Raw genomic sequence first — 18,019 nt, forward strand, 5'->3', positions numbered from 1 at the left:
CCGCTAAGCTAAATGATTTGCTGCTCTGCTGTTGAGTGCTCCTTGTCATCCCTCTGTAATCCAGTGTGCAGCAAATGGATGCTATACACAGGAGAGGAGGATGAGAACTCGGCCCCTGCATACACTTAGGCTGTGTGCCCACTATGCGTTTTTTTAGCGTTTCCGCAGCAGCAAAAACGCTGCAGAAACGCTTAAGAAACGCATGGAAGAAGGCCTGCCATGTTCCCCAATGATAATCCGCATGTGCTGTGAAAAAAACGCAGCACTACCAATTATTTTACGGAATCGCTGCGTTTTCGCCGCCATTGACTTTCATTAGAACGCATGGATTACGCATCACTGCATAAGTAGATGCGCATTCCATGCGTTCTAATGTGCGGATGGTACCCGGGTCTGGAGGAGAGGAGACTCTCCTCCGGACCTGGGTACCATAGAAAACTGTAAAAAAAAAGAATAAAATAAAAAATAAATATTATACTTACCTTCTGGCGGCCCGCGCTGTGCTCCTCCTTGCAGCAGTTCGCAATGGAATGAAGGACCTGCGCTGACGTCAGAGTCATGTGACGGGTCACGCGACGCTGACGTCGGCAGGTCCTTCAGCGTACCGCTGCCGGCAGCCGGGACGGTGAAGCAAGCCAGCGCGGGCCATCGGAAGGTAAGTATATTTTTATTTTTTGAGATTCTCTCAGGTCACACTATATAAATCCATGCCAGCTGCATGGATTTATATAGTGTGACTAAGTTGACAAGCACTTTCCAAGTGATGCTAAAATCGCTTGGAAAGCGCTTGTCAACCCGCATGCGGAAATGCATGTGAAGAACGCTTCACTTCCGCATGTCCCTGGCAGGACAACGCATGTACAATCCGCATGCGTTTTTTTCTGCCAGGGAGATGCAGAAACGCTCAGGAAAAAATCCTGAGCATTTCTGCATCATGGGCACATAGCCTAACACTATGTATGCAGGAATTTGGCTGCTCCAGTGTCAGTATGTGCAGGGCTGGCAAGTTACAGGAGGCAGTGCTCCAAAGAGAGCACTGCCAATCACCATGAGGCAAGGGGTAGACTATTGTAATTGAGGCAGCACAATGGTGCAACCAGTCCTTGGCCATGCCAAGGGTGCAGTGTAGGCCCCTCATTTACATATGAAATAAAACTTTTTCTCTTAACCACATTGATTCACTGATTAAAAGCTACAATGCCAGTGTGATTTTTATAGGATCAATGACATTCTAAATAGTTAAAATTCAGCTTGGCTGCAGTGCTGTCAATGTGACATCAACGCTTCAGACAGATGAAGGGCAGCAGCTGAGAGCAAGCGCTGGACCTATGCGGAGGGATAATTGATACTCAATGTGTTTCATTATAACTGCCGCAACTTAAAGCCCAAAGTTTTCTGAACGGGGACAACCCCATTTAAACAAGATTTGCTTGGAAACTAAAAATGATCTTTAATCACCTCTGGGACAAGTCTTCTTTTCTTTACAAGAATTTCAACATCGTTGCTTGAAGTCTCATAAGTATTAAGGGCTTGTTTCCTTTTACTGGACTGACAATTAACAGTAGATTCTGGAACTAACTTTCGTGCAGAAATGGACCGGGAACAAACCAGTTGATCCTCTTCACCCGGTAATTCCACTTTTACAACTTTGACTGTAAAGTTCAGAAAACACCAATATCAAAAATGTAATATAATTACCGAGATATAGAATGCAGGTAAAAGTAAATCAGTAGATGCTGGCCAAAATTACCACCAGGCTCCATGCACTAAGTAAGGAGCGTTCGAATACAATTCTATAAATACCCACTTGTAACTCATCTGTTGTCTGCAACTTCTCAGCACTCCAAGGTAAGGGGTGAGATGAGAGCAAACTCTTTTAGCCACGTCAGTCAGCCTATCAGTGCAAATGTAAATATATGAATGGCACCAAAGAGCTTTGAGTTGTGCCACACCAATGCCATTTACTAACACTTCTTTATGAAAAGCCAGACAATTGAGTTGGGTTAAATTTTCTATTTAAAGTGGCTTCAAAGTGAAGCTTTAAATGGAATAACCAATCAGATAATTTTTTTTTTAATTGATTACACCTATTAATATACTTTCATGATGATAGCTGCCCCATTGTTTCAATGTCAGAGGAGTTCCAAGGTCCAGGAAGCTTCACTTCCGGGTTTGTTATAACACAAAAAGGGAGCTTCTCCTCTCTGTGTCGGCATATGAATAGTAACGTGCTTGAAGTAGGTTGGCTGTCTCTGCATCAACGGTAATGGCGAAAAAACTAGATTAACCTATAATTGAATCTTATAAGCCTTACAGCCAGCACCAGCCTTATAGCCAGCATTCAAACATGTCAGGTGACACTGGTACTCCCTTTTTGTGCTGCAGTGAACCATGAGCTTCCTGAACCGTAGAATTGGCGTGGTGTTTAACCTCATCCCTACTGGCTTTTCATGTCCTAAAGAATGTGCCGATTTACATTAGGACATGTAAAAACAGTTAATGTTCACCCCAGCATCATGATCCAAGGACCTATCAGAGTTCAATTTTCCCTGATAGCAAAGATATTGCAGAGGAAATTTAGTGCGGTCAGTGTTTGTAGAAGCTCAATAAAGTCTTTACATGCCATAGTCATAAGTGAGCGAGAGAGCACTCCCTCAGCTTCCCGCAGCACAAACGCAGGGAGCTGATGATTCCTATGGCAACCTAAGGCTTAGTGCCCACGATGCAGAAATGAAGCAGAAATTTTCCTGAGCATTTCTGCATCTCCTTGGCAGAAAAACGCATGTGTTTTTTACATGCGATTTTGACGCGTATTTGCTATGCGTTTTTCCAATGCATTGTATAGGCAAATACGCATGCAGAAACACACAATAATTGGTCATGTCCGTATTTTTTCTGCGAGTAAAATCTGCGCAGAAAAAATACGGACCATGTGCACAGAACTTGCAGAATGTCATAGAAAGTCATGGGATAAGGTATGCAATGCGTTTCTGGAGTGTTTACGCGCTGCAAATACGCACCAAAAATGCATCGTGAGCACACAGCCTAAGGCTTTACAATGGCTTTTATGTCTGGCATAGATCAAAGCCTATCAGGCTACCTCTTAGTATAACACTAATGGCTATCACAAGGATCGCATGGTTCAAGCTACAGAAGACTACAATAGAATTGTTATTTTTGTTCAGCTTGCCTCACATAAAATCAAATGAAAAAAATTACCAAAAAGTCATATATAACTCAAAAAGGTACCAATAAAAACAACAGTTCATTACACAAAAATAACAAGCCTCATAAAGCTCTGTTCTGAAAAATCAGAAAGCTATGACACTAAATAAAATGCAAAAACAAGGTTTTTAAAGTAATATTCATGTGCAAATGTTGTAAAACATAGAAAAACTCGATATCACTGTAATTGTATTGACTCGTACTATAAAACATTATAAATTACTTATCCTGAACCTGGAGTGCAAAAAATAACAATGCAAGAACTGCAGTTTTTTTTTGTTAAAAACAACTGATCAAAAAGTCAGAAGTACCAAAAAATAATAACAGTGAAAACAACAACTTGTCCCACAAAAATAAGCCTTCAGACAACTCAGTCTACAGAAAAGTAAAACATTTACAGTTCTCAGAAAGGCTTGTTTTTCATAGCAAAATTATTAAAACATAAAAAACCCTAACTAGATTTGTTTTTCTCATCATCATATTGACGACCTGCAGAGAGAAGTGGCATGTTAATTATATGAATGGTAAGTAGTGTATGATAAATCCCCCAAAAAAGCTGAATTAATGCTTTTCTGATCAATACACTCAAAAAAGTGTAAGAAAGGGTTAGAAAAAATGCATAATTACCCCAAAATGGGACCAATGAAAACTACATCTTGTGATGAAAAAACCCTCATACAGTTGCTGGAAAAATGTTAAACTTACCGTATTACTCTCAGATGAGGATAAAAAAACAAATGATTTATTTAAAAACAGTATTTATTGTAGAAAAGTAATAAAACAACAGACAAAACAACAAGAAAAAAAGACTACATAAATTTGGTATTGGTAATCATGCTGACACAAAAGTTAAATATTTAACTATAAGTTAAAGTTAATACTTTATTTATGCAGCATGTGAATAGCGTAGTATTTGAAATAAAATGTAAAAAAAACACAACAACAGAATAGGTGTTTTTTTTCTATTTCTCCCCTAAAAATAGTTAAATAAAAGTAAAGTGTTAGGCTGCATATACCCAAAAATGTTTCCATGTTTCCACTGACAAGTACAACTTATTCCGCAAAAAAAAGTGAAAGCTCCCGGAATGTGAATGTAAAAACGAAAGAAAAAAGCGTGTGGACATTAAAGCCAAATTAGGTCTGGCCCTAAAGGTTATCAACATTTTCAAATACATTGAAACAACCCCTTTTAATTATCCTTTTAAAAAGAAGCAACTATACTATAAGAAAAAAACAATACTGAACCTCAAGAGGAATTATCCAAGGTCATAAGAAATTTTGCCCAAATGTATACTGTACAGCTTAATAGTCTTCTCAAGTAACTGTCAGCTTCAAATCATAAACCAACTTTTTAAAAAAAAAACTTTGTTATTCACAGCAAGGCAACCAAAGCTCAGCTCTAAAAACAGCAAAAATGGACAAACCTTCAGTTTCATCTTCGTCTTGGAATTCAACTGAACTCATTTTCCTTTTTACTTTTCCTGTATCAGAAAATAAAAAATATATGTTAACACCATGACAAGGTGTAAATTAACTATGTCATCCTTTTTAATAAAAATCTTTAAAGATACAGTATATTCATTTTTACAGCTTTTTTTTTGCGGTGTTTTTTTGTACCATCAAAAGCTATGCAACATCAGAAATCTCATGCTGTTTTTTTCTTTCCCCTGACTGAATTTGAGAACTGCAGTGTTTTTTATATCTACAGCATATCAATTCTTTCAGCATTTTTGCAGCATGTTTTCACCCATAGAAAACAATTAAAGTGCAAATACACTGCAAAAAACGCAGCAAACAGATATTGCTGTGTTTTTGCTGCATTTTGGTGAATAAAACTAAATTTATTAAACATGTACAGTAGATAAATCACACATCTAATCGTCACCCAAAAAATGCAGCAAAAGCACAAAAAAAAAGCAGTAAAAATGCAGTGAACCCTGCATTTTGAATGCAGCATTTTTACTGCCAAGAGAGCAGGTTGTAGCTGCTGCAAAAATGCTGAGTGTTAACATACAGTGGGAAAATAAGTATTTGATACTAAGAATGGAGGTCTGTAATTTTTTATAGTAGGTACACTTCAACTGTGAGAGACAATCTTAAAAAAAGAATCTAGAAAAACAGATTGTATGATTTTTATATAATTAATTTTCATTTTATTGCATGAAATAAGTATTTGATCACCTACCAACCAGCAAGAATGCTGGCTCTCACAGACCTGTTAGTTTTTCTTTAAGAAGCCCTCCTACTCTGGACTCATTACATGTATTAATTGCACCTGCTTGAGCTCATTACCTGTATAAAAGACACTTGTCCACACATTCAATCAATTATACTCCAACCTCTCCACCATGGCCAAAGAGCTATCTAAGGACACCAGGGACAAGATTATAGACCTGCACAAGGCTTGGATTGGCTACAGGACAATAGGCAAGCAACTTATGGACAAGGCAACAACTGTTGGTGCAATTATTAGAAAATGGAAGAAACACAAGATTACTGTCAATCTGGGGCTCCATGCAAGATCTCGCCCCGTGGGGTAAAGATGATTCTGAGAAACATCTGGAATCAGCCCAGAACTACATAGGAGGACCTGGTCAATGACCTGAAGAGAGCTGGGAACACAGTCTCAAACATTACAGTTAGTAACACACTACACCATCATGGATTAAAATTCTGCAGGGCACACAAGGTCCCCCTGCTCCCGCCAGCACATCTCCAGGCCGTTTTAAGAAGGATGAGTACAACCCCAAGAACACCATCCCAACCGTGAGGCATGGTGGGGGAAACCTCATACTTTTGGGGTGCTTTTCTGCAAAGGGGACAGGACGACTGCACTGTATTGAAGGTAGGATGAATGGGGTCATGTATCGTGAGATTTTGACCAGCAACATCCTTCCCTCAGTAAGAGCACTGAAGATGGGTCGTGGCTGTGTCTTCCAGCATGACAATGACCCGAAATATAGAGTCAGCAACTAAGGAGTGGCTCCATAAGAAGCATTTTCAGGTCCTGGAGTGGCCTAGTCAGTCTCCAGACCTGAACCCAATAGAAAATCTTTAGAGGGAGCTGAAACTCAATGTTGTCCAGCGACAGCCAAGAAACCTGAAAAATCCAGAGAAGATCTGTAGGGAGGAGTGGGCCAAAATCCCTGCTGCAGTGTGTGCTAGAACTTCAAGAAATGTCTGACATCTGTAATTGCAAACAAAGGTTTCTGTACCAAATATTAAAGTTCTGTTTTTCTATTGTATCAAATACTTCTTTCATGCAATAAAATGCAAATTAATTATGTGAAAATCATACAATGTGATTTTCTGGATTTTTTTTTAGATTCTGTCTCTCACAGTTGAAGTGTACCTATGATAAAATTACAGACCTCTCCAAAATCGTCAGTCTAGCACATATTTTTCCCACTGTAGCCTAAATACACTTTCTACCCCCAAAAAAATTGGCCATATATTTTTTTTTTTACATAAAAAGATGGTAATTTTTTTATTTTCAGAAGCTATTTAAGAAATAACTGAATCGGTGATGTGCATAGTCGTCATGATCTCAATGCTGCAGCAAAAACATGGAGACAGGAGATATGGTGGAGAGCCGGAGCTGCACCCTGGGATGCTGGACACAACCTAATTTTGTTATTTTACATAACTGCAATAGCTTGAGGACCGCTTTTTTTTTAAAGTGGAAAACCCATTTAACTTTTCTTTAATTGTGTTAGGCTAGGCAAGCTTTCAGGATGTCATTTCAATAGAATTTTGTGCCATCCAGTAAAAAACAGTATACGTCAAGAGTATATTTATTGTGGAAGTCCGAGATGGTGTTTCATTTCACAGTATCCACTTGATACAAATTCCAAATATGCATATTAAACTCTGTTGTCCCACCACTTGCTTTCTTCAAAGCCTTAACCTGGTCAGGCATGAAATCAATGAGTTCTGCCATCTTGACCTGTGGAATGTTGGCCAACTTGGAACATAAACACTCTCAAAGTTCTCCACAAGAAGCAGATTTTCATGAATGCACTCACTGCACAATCAAGCCTAGCTCAGACATTTTCTATGTGATCCATGTCAGGTGACTGACTGGCCGATGGAAGCTACCAGATGTCTTATATGTGCCAATCTTGGGTGCATTTAGCACTGTGGCATGGAGCTACATCTACCATGAACAGAATAGAAAAAACACACATACACCTTAGCACTGTAGCCTTTGGCTACTCAGATTTCCTTCCACACTTAAAATAAATAAATACATACTGATAGGAATATATATTGTGAGCCCAAATGGAGAAATCAGTGCTCTGGAAATGAATGGAGCTACATAAGCGAGTAAAATAAATACTATATATATTATAAACACACACTAGTAAATAGTCACTCCTGGACGGTAACTGTAATAAAAAATGCATCCTCTTAAGCTGAGTTCTTGTCTCAGGATAACAACTGAAATATATATATAAAATCTCTCCCCCCTTCCCCATTATCGCTTGATACTGCCCATATCATGCTGTACATTCCTGTTCAGTGCTTCCATGTGAGCACAGACTGCGAGTGTAGTAGGAGTGACTCGCCACTGTACGTGGCATTGTACTTCCCCAGCTGGTGAGTGAGGACCACAGCATCCTCTACAGTGTAAACAATTAGGTGTCAAGTCCCCCTGTGTTGGCCCACATATATAATTGCCTCCGTGTGTCATGTGGCCATTCAACCACATGGTTGTACTATTTTGATTAAAAAACCAACACAGGGCCCCAGAAAAGCATGGGTCAGGATTGAGCAAAGCTTTACAAATATCCCCCTCATATAGGCCCCCGGGTTGGACTCTTCTTTGCTCAAAGCGCTTAAAACACATCCCACAATTGGGACTACTCTGGCTTGCCGTTCCCTTTCTTTAGTGCGTGACCACATCATACCGAAATATTCTTACATGTTTCCTATTTTGGGCAATCCAATTTTTTCCCCGAGTCTCGATGATAGTATTTTCCAAGCTTGAATAAATAAAGCCATTTCAGAATTTTTCATTTTGGAGGAGGACACTTTTGGCCTCCTATAAAGGATCATCTCCTTGATATTCTTCACCATCCACTCTAGATGCAAGGAGAGTAGGTCAATTGTTGCATTTTATTTCAGTCACTCCCTCCTAGAGCCTTCTTTAATAGTGAGAAAATGACGTTCGAGATAGCTTGCTCAAGTGCAGGAGCTCTGAGGCACACCTTGTCATTTTCATACTCTCTACTGATCAACCCACCAGACCTCCCGGTTGCCAGGTTTCAGACACAGCAGGAAGGGGATTTAGGCCTATATCAAAAGACCAATGGAGGCAAATTTTTAACGCATAAAGCGTCGATTTGCTCTCGTTTCCAGGAGGCCAGTTCTAAATTGTTGTCTCAACTCGACTAAATTCGACTACATAGTCCCGTCTCGATTACATTCGATTTTCCCAGAGACAAGTCCCATGTGTTGGAGATGTGGCAATGAGGAAGGGGATCTTCTACACATTTTTTGGTCATGCAAACACTCCTTTTTGGGACAAAGTACAATCAGTGATACGAAGGTTCACTGATCTTGTGACTGACCTGACTCCTGCGCTTGTCCTTCTCCATCACTGTGACATCCCGCTAAAAACATACAGGCATTCTATACTGAGGCACCTAATTATGACGGCTCGGGCGTGCATCCCCCTTACCTGGAAAAAAGATACCGATCCGAAAATCGCCCTTTGGCTTTCTAAAATGAATGAGGTGATGTTCATGGAGGAACTAACCGCTACAGCTAACAATTCCTACTTTTATAAAATTAGTTTTTATTGGTTCGAGTTTAGATTTTCTGCCGAGTACCTGGCATATCTCGAGGAACACCAATCACAGGACCCTTAGTCTGAGTAACAACTCCACCCCCACACCCTTACCTCCGTGTCTTTCTTCCCCTGTGCTTTCTCTACTGCTTTCTTCTTTTTCTTCTCTCTTTTTCTGCTTTTCTTTGGACCTTCATTTTATATTTAGTGGATGTTCTAAAGAAACTTCATATTAGGTAGTTTTATTGTATAACTATTACTAATACTTTAGTATGACTAATTACCTCAATGTCAAGATGTTATGTTATATTTCTTAGGATCACCTATATGGACATTGTACCAAGTTACTGCAGTGATCTACGAATGTGGCACACAGTGCCTCAAGTTTTCATTGTTTCTTACGTAAATTAATAAAACAAAAATAAAGAAATTTCAAAATAAACAAAAAAAAAAAAAAACACAACACAGGACATGCTAATGCATATAGCATATATCTGTATTTTTCGGACTATCAGACGCACCGGACCATAAGCCGCACCTAGGTTTTAGAGGAGGAAAATAGAAAAAAAATGTAAACAAAAAATGTGGTCATGATGCCCTGTTAAGGGAGAGGGGGTCTGCTGCTGACACTGTTATAGGGGTAATGTCCCCCAATTCTGTTAATATCCCCCATCCTGGTATATATGGCCCCCTTCTTCTTGTTATACGTGGCCCTCATCCCCATCCTGATATGTATGGTTCCCCTCATCCCTCTTCCTGATATGTACGGGCCCCTTTTCTTCCTGGTATGTACCCCCCCTTCTCTTCCTGGTATGTATGGCCACCTTCATCCCTCTTCCTTGTAAGTATGGCCCCCTTCATCCCTCATCCTGGTATGTATGGCACCCTTCATCCCTCATCCTGGTATGTATGGCACCCCTCATCCTGGTATGTATGGCACCCCTCATCCCTCATCCTGGTATGTATGGCATGGCACCCCTCATCCTGGTATGTATGGCACCCCTCATCCCTCATTCTGGTATGTATGGCACTCTTCATCCCTCATCCTAGTATGTATGGCACCCATCTCTCATCCTGGTATGTATGGCACCCCTCATCCTTCTTACTGGTATGTATGGCACCCTTCATCCCTCATCCTGGTATGTATGGTTGCCCTCATCACTCTTCCTGGTATGCTTGGCACCCTGATCCCCATCACGCTGCACACAAAAAATAAATAATTATACTCGCCTCCTCTCTCCTCCAGCCCATAGGTGTGGGGAGCAGTGAATATTCATTTTCTTTAGTAGAAGGCACAATGTAGGCTGCAGCAGGCCGCTCCTGCCTCCTGTGCCCCGCTCCTCTGCCGCTCCCCCCACAACCATAGTGTATATACAGTACAGACCAAAAGTTTGGACACACCTTCTCATTTAAAGATTTTTCTGTATTTTCATGACTATGAAAATTGTACATTCACACTGAAGGCATCAAAACTATGAATTAACACATGTGGAATTATATACTTAACAAAAAAGTGTGAAACAACTGAAAATATGTCATATTCTAGGTTCTTCAAAGTAGCCACCTTTTGCTTTGATGACTGCTTTGCATACTCTTGGCATTCTCTTGATGAGCTTCAAGAGGTAGCCACCGGAAATGATCTTCCAACAATCTTGAAGGAGTTCCCAGAGATACTTAGCACTTGTTGGCCCTTTTGCCTTCACTCTGCGGTCCAGCTCACCCCAAACCATCTCGATTGGGTTCAGGTCTGGTGACTGTGGAGGCCAGGTCATCTGGTGTAGCACCACATCACTCTCCTTCTTGGTCAAATAGCCCTTACACAGCCTGGAGGTGTGTTTGGGGTCATTGTCCTGTTGAAAAATAAATGATGGTCCAACTAAATGCAAACCGGATGGAATAGCATGCCGCTGCAAGATGCTGTGGTAGCCATGCTGGTTCAGTATGCCTTCAAATTTTAATAAATCCCCAACAGTGTCACCAGCAAAGCTCCCCCACACCATCAAACCTACTCCTCCATGCTTCACGGTGGGAACCAGGCATGTAGAGTCCATCCGTTCACCTTTTCTGCGTCGCACAAAGACACGGTAGTTGGAATCAAAGATCTCAAATTTGGACTCATCAGACCAAAGCACATATTTCCACTGGTCTAATGTCCATTCCTTGAGTTCTTTAGCCCAAACAAGTCTCTTCTGCTTGTTGCCTGTCCTTAGCAGTGGTTTCCTAGCAGCTATTTTACCATGAAGGCCTGCTGTACAAAGTCTCCTCTTAACAATTGTTGAAGAGATGTGTCTGCTGCTAGAACTCTGTGTGGCATTTACCTGGTCTCTAGTCTGAGCTGCTGTTAACCTGCGATTTCTGAGGCTGGTGACTCGGATAAACTTATTGTTATGATAGGCTACAAGCACTAAGGAAAGGCAGGAGATCTGTCCCTACAACAAAACTAAGCTAGATCCCTACGATGTAACGGGGAACCTGATCCTGCGATCAGACCCGCTAAAGTCCTCCGCTAGTCTGAACGAAGACCTATAGATGTGAGGGAGGGATCCCTACAAGAACTAGGGACTGGGAGAAAGATGGACACCTCCTAGCAGAAATTGTAGCAGTAAAAAGACAAACACACAACATAAAGGTCAAAAGACCTAGCAAAAACTGACTGAGAAAGGTTACAAAGCACCTGGCTAGCTTAAGAGTAGAAATTACAATGAAGCCCAGCATGGCCAGAAGGGCGGAGCAGGATTAAATAGGCAAAAAAGGTCATGTGACCAGCAAAATAGAAAAAAACCTAACAGGAGAGTTCTAACAGTACCCCCTCTTCTATGAGGATCCTCCGGATCCCCTAGGCCCAGGCTTATCAGGAAACCTCTTGTGAAACGCTCTGACAAGTCTGGAAGCAGAAACATCATCCGCCCTCACCCATGAGTTATCCTCGGGACCGAAACCCTTCCAAGCGACGAGATACTGCAAACTCCCTCTATACTGTCTAGAATTAAGGATGCGGGAAATTTCATATTCCCCGTCCTCCACCACCGGAGGAACAGTGGCAGTGGCGTCTCTATCTGATACATCAGCTTTTTTCAATAGAGAAACATGAAACACCGGATTAATCTTCCAGGAGGTAGGAACCTCCAACCTAACAGCAGATTGGTTAACTATCTGAAGCACCTTAAAGGGCCCTACAAACTTGGGACCCAATTTTTTAGAAGGAATCCTCAACCGCAGATTCTTAAAGGACAACCAAACCATGTTACCAACCGTAAACAAAACCTCTTGACGTTTCCCATCAAAGTACCTCTTAGATTTTTTGTTAGCCTCCTGAAGATTACCACGCACATCGGTCCAAACTCTCTCCAAATCACCGGAAAAACTCTCCTCCTCAGGCACAGCCGATACCAATTTGGAGAATGACCCAAAAGACGGATGTCTCCCAGAACAACAAAAAAAAGGCGAACAGCCAGCAGAAGAGGATGTATGGTTGTTAAGAGCAAATTCAGCAAGAAGCAGAAACTCAGACCACCCCTCTTGATTGTCTGCCACAAAACAACGCAAGAACTGCTCAACATCCTGATCCTTCCTTTCTGTTTGGCCATTAGACTCAGGAAGATATCCAGATGAAAACGACAAATGAACTCCCAACCTGTCACAAAAGGCACGCCAAAAACGAGCCACGAACTGAGGTCCCCTGTCAGAAACAATGTCAGTAGGAACACCATGGAGTCTGACAATTTCCTTGACAAAGGTCTTAGCGAGTGTCTTAGCGCAGGGCAGTTTGATGAAGGGAACCAAGTGACACATCTTGCTAAAACGGTCCACGACCACCCAGATGACCGTGAAACCCTCAGAGGAGGGAAGGTCAGTAATAAAGTCCATAGCCAGATGTGTCCAAGGTGCACTAGGAACCTCCAGAGGGCAAAGCAACCCCGCAGCAGGAGTATGAGAAGACTTAGATCTAGCACACACAGTACATTGACGCACCCACTTAATGACTTCCTTCTGCCATCCAGGCCACCAAAAACTGCGACCCACAAGTCTCTTGGTCTCAGAAATTCCTGGATGACCTGCCAACCGAGACTCATGACACTCAAAAAACAAATCTCTCCTAAAGGTCCTAGGCACAAACAACCTCCCATGGGGAGTGTTAGATGGGGCATTCTCCTGTGCTTTAAGAATCTCATCCTCCAAAACGGAGTCCAATGCAGCAATCATTGCTGGGAGAAAAGCTGCGAGACAACGCATCAGCTTTAACATTCTTGGTACCCGGGATGAAAGTAACGGAAAAATTAAACCGCGAAAAAAAAAGTGCCCACCTAGCCTGACGGGCATTCAAGCGCTTGGCAGCATCAAGATAGATCAGATTTTTATGATCAGTGAAAACCTGAATGGAAAATCCTTCCAAGAGATGACGCCAGTGTTCAAATGTGAGTTTAATAGCCAGCAATTCCAGATTACCAATATCGTAATTAAGTTCAGTCTCAGAAAAATTTTTTGAAAAAAAGGCACAGGGATGTACTCCATCCTTGATTTTCTGAGACAACACCGCACTGACCCCCACAGAAGAAGCATCAACCTCAACAAAAAACGGCTTAGTCACATCAGGCTGCATAAGGATGGGGGCAGAGCTGAACCTTTCCTTTAGAAACACAAACGCTTCAATGGCCTCAGTAGTCCACTGAACCGTATTAGCACCTTTCCTGGTGAGATCGGTCAGTGGTTTAACAATAATAGAAACATTTTTAATGAATTTTCTGTAATAATTGGCGAAACCCAAAAACCTCTGTATCGATTTCAAACCAATATATATAAATTGTATGTGTGTGCATATATATATATATATATATATATATATATATATATATATATATATATATATATATATATATATATATATATATATATATTTACATATACGTATGTGTTAGTATGTCCTGTGTTGTTTTTTTAACCAAAATAGTACAACCATGTGGTTGGATGGCCACGTGACACACTAAGGCATTTGTAAGGTAATATATAGTATAGTGGATATAAAAAGTCTACACACCCATTAAAATACTAGGTTTTTGTAATAAAGTTGTACCAAGACGAATAATTTCAGAACTTTTTCCACCTTTAGGCTATGTTCACACATGTTTTTCAGCGTTTTTTGCTGCAGATTTTTATGCAAATTTTCAGCTGCGTTTTGCAGTACCATCAGTCTATGAGAAGCCAGAATTCTCCATTCACACATCATGTTTTTTTGTTGTTGTATATTTTGTGCCTTAGTTGGGTTTTTGGAAAATAGAGCATGTCACTTCTTTCAGCGCTTTTTTCAACGTTTTTTCACCCATAGGAAGTAATGGGTGGTGAAAAAAAACGCACCAAAGTTTTCATCAGCGGTTTTTCAGCGTTTTTGATGGCAAAATAGAATGGGGTTCTTTTTTTCACAGAACTTAAATGTACATGCATAAATAGAGACAGAAGTACAGTGAAAAAAACGCAGCAAAACCTGTGTTTTTGACGCAGGTGATTTCCTGCCAGAGATTAGGTTTTGCTGCAGATTTGTGACACTGAAAAACCCAACATGTGTGAACATAGCCTTAATGTCATCCATTATCTGTACAAATTCATTGAAATATTTATGTAACACCACTGCCTGCATCCCTGCATGGCTTCCTATCCTCCACCATGCAGGGATACCGACGTACTCACCACTCCAGGCCATTCAGTGAGCTCCTGGTCCTCTGCCTGCTGTGCAGGTTTCCTGGCTGCATGCTTAGGGCAGCAGTGCATGCACTTCCTAATTCTTAAAGAAACAATGCGCTCATTCCTAAATGTGTCCCAAGTCTATTGCTGGGAGGCACTTGGTACTTAGGGCACCTCCACCTGTTGGGAGGTGCCTGAGCAACATTCTCTTTCAGTGTGTTTGTGCAACTACTAAGTTGCCAGGTCCTGCCCTGTCTCTGAACCGGTTTCCTGCCACCCTGGGGGCTGAATTCACAGGCCTGAACCCTCCTAAAGTCGTTCCTGTGTGTCCAGTCTGAACATGGGTCCTACCCATTACTGTATTCCAGTCTTACAGGTCAGTGACCCAGTTCTTCCTGAAGCTGTTCCTACCCATCCAGTCTGAACTGGGTCCTACACTTGCTTGCCTGAATACCAGCCGTGGCTGCCTGTACCAGCCTGTCTGTGAATCAGCCATGTCAGTCTGCATACCTCATTGATAGTCAGCTGCCGTGTGGCCGAGGTCTACTCCGAAGTAGCACCAGGTCTCGCCCCCCTGGGCACTCCTGGGATCGCGGCACCGTCACTTTCCGTGCATCTGAGGTCAGTCTTGGTGTGGCACTTAGTCACGCGCTCTCCTCGGTCCACAGCACAGTGGGATCACGACCCACGCTCGCGTTAAACAGTCTGAGCACAAGCATAACAGTTTGCTCAGGCCATTGTCCCCGATGAACCCCATTGGTCCTTCGCTCTCAGAGTTATATCAACTATTGTTTTGCCAGTATGACTTTTGCTGCACTAGCCCAAGTCGCGGTTCCTGCGGGTGTGCCTATTCAACCTGCGACTTGCGCTCCTAGAGTGGAACCCGTCCCGCAGGATCCGCCATGGTATTATGGGGATGCGAAGCAGTGCATGCAGCACTACAAATTTTTTGCTCATTATTTTTATTAGTTAAAGTAAGAATCCTCATGTCCTACTTAGCAGGAGATGCCCTACCATGGCTCACCCCCTTTGTGGGAGAGAAGGGATCCTGTCACCTCAGACCTATAGGCCTTCCTGGTGGCCTTTCGAAGGATCTTCGATGAGCCAAGTCATGAATTTCCTGCTACATCTTCCCTTCCAAGCTTCCAGGAGAGGACCGAAGTAGAGACGCATGTGAGGAAACAGTCACGCCTAGCTCTGTCCTTCCAAAGCCTGCTTGTTCCCCCAACTTCCTGGGACGGCCGCCTGCTCTGAACCCGTGCAAGTCGACCGGGTTTGGCTGTTTGAGCGTCACTCTGAACTTCGATATAACAAGGGATTCAGCGATTGCAGTGGTTGTATAGAACAGTGCACGTCTTTGTCCTGAGAAAGAAGAAGTGCTCCAGAGCCTTGGGTCTGTAGGAGAGGCCAACCTTGGAGAGAGTATTCCTTCTCCACCTTTGACCTTGATTGTAGCCATGAACAGTCAGGTCGTTACTGGTCTGCTAGTCGTCGAGTCAAGGTGTGCTGCAACCTCCACAGAAAGGGAAGCAGTGAAGATTTCTCCACATATCTCCAACGATTGTCCCAGGAACCTCCCCGCCTCTAGGATGCTTTTTTTTTGGACACAGGGTGGAAGATGAACCCTGTGAGGATGCATTCAGTTCAAAAGGGGCTGGTTGATGAAGATGTCAAGGTGGAAACTGTAACATACCTGGCGGCGTCCTTGCATGGTGGTCCATCTCCCACTGTGCAAGAGGGCGCACTTGATCTCCTGTCCAGAATGTCTCTCTGGCTTCCCTCCATGCTGTCTGTTTGTGTCTGTTTCTGCTGCTTAAGGGCGGCGCCCGATCACTTCCTGCCTTTTGTACCTGCTGTGGGTCACACCCCTTGTGCGTCCTCAGCCTATTGCTGTCTGTCACTTGGTATATAGCTCAGCAGCTCCCTTCTATCCCTGCCTGAGCATAGTGTTTCCTTCAGTGTGTGCTTGCACTCTGAAGGTGCCAGGTCCCGTCTCTTGTCTCCTGCTTTTTGTATCAGTTCCCGTGTCTGAACTGAGTCCTGTATGTCTCCTGCTTTGCGGTATCAGCTCCCGTGTCTGAACTGTGTCCTGTATGTCTCCTGCTTTGCGGTATCAGCTCCCGTGTCTGAACTGTGTCCTGTATGTCTCCTGCTTTGCGGTATCAGCTCCCGTGTCTGAACTGAGTCCTGTATGTGTCCTGCTTTGCGGTATCAGCTCCCGTGTCTGAACTGAGTCCTGTATGTCTCCTGCTTTGCGGTATCAGCTCCCGTGTCTGAACTGACTCCTTTCTGTGTTCTCTTGTCTGTCCTGTCTGAACACGCTCCTAGCCTGTTCCTCTCGCCTTCTAGTGGCCGATTTCCTAGACCCGCTCCTGCGTCTGGTCTGTCCTGTCTGAACACGCTCCTTGCCTGTTCGTTCCGCCTCTCTGGGGGCCGTATTCCCAGACCCGCTCCTGTATCCCTCTGCAGTGTCGGTCTCCTCCGTACACTCAGTTCCAGTCTGAACTCTCTCCTGTCCTTTACCTGTTTTGCCTCTATGTCCGTTCCCTTCCTTTTTCTGCAGAGTCTGAACTCGTACCTAACTCCTGCTTGTTGTCTCTGCAAGTACTGTGTGAGTATCTGGCTCTGTCTTTCCCTTCCTGTCTGTTCCGTGTGAACAGAGCCCTGTCCTCCCTGCTCAGCCTTGTCTGCACTCTAGCTGTGCTTGCCTGTAACCCTCTGCCTGTATTGTTCCTGAGTCCCGGTGTGTACTGGGTCCTATCCCGCCTGTGTTCCTACCTGCTAGTGCCTCCCTGTCTGCACTCTAGCTGTGCTTGCCTTTACCCCCCTGCCTGCATACCCGCCTGCCTGCATACCAGTCGTGCCTGCCTATACCCACCAGTCTGTGTGCCAGCCTACCAGCCTGTTCCTGTATTCCCCTGTGTGGGTCAACAGCCGTGTCCGGGGTCTGTCCTGGAGTAGCACCTGGTCCCTCTGCTCGGTTCCTCCTTGGTGCACTGGCGTCGTATGCCGTCGTGCGACCCTGGTCGGATCGGGTGAATACTTAGTCACGCCCCTCCAGGCATTCACTCTCCGGCACGGTCCAGTGGAATCACTACCAATCACACGCACACGCCGCTTAGCCCGGGCGTGTGCATAACAGCATGCTCAGGCCATGGTTCCCGTTGAGCCCCACGGCCTTCGCTCTTTGAGAAGTTTTTCCAGCGAATACATGCATTAAAATAAAATAAATAAATTTTTTTCCCCCTTTAGCTGAGTTCCAGGCGAATTACGCACCCGTCCAGATGGATCTATCAGCCCTCGTTCCTGCGGATCCGCCACGTTACT

The 18,019-nt window shown here is 43.2% G+C and overlaps 1 protein-coding gene across 1 annotated transcript in view; it reads right to left on the bottom strand.

Annotated features, from left to right (window-relative positions):
* The window catches only part of BEND3 (BEN domain containing 3), a 47,263-nt gene that overhangs the window by 10,573 nt on the left and 18,671 nt on the right, over window positions 1-18,019 (bottom strand). The window contains exons 2-3 of the mRNA XM_073675792.1: window positions 4,650-4,706; window positions 1,459-1,652 (exon numbers count right to left, since the gene is read on the bottom strand). Coding sequence (XP_073531893.1) covers window positions 1,459-1,652; window positions 4,650-4,689 — 234 coding nt within the window. The 5' untranslated portion in view covers window positions 4,690-4,706. The remainder of the gene's footprint in view (window positions 1-1,458; window positions 1,653-4,649; window positions 4,707-18,019) is intronic.

Source organism: Phyllobates terribilis, unplaced genomic scaffold, assembly GCF_046119375.1.
Source record: "Phyllobates terribilis strain yellow unplaced genomic scaffold, ASM4611937v1 Scaffold_3__8_contigs__length_932513732, whole genome shotgun sequence".
Taxonomy (NCBI): Eukaryota; Metazoa; Chordata; class Amphibia; order Anura; family Dendrobatidae; genus Phyllobates; species Phyllobates terribilis.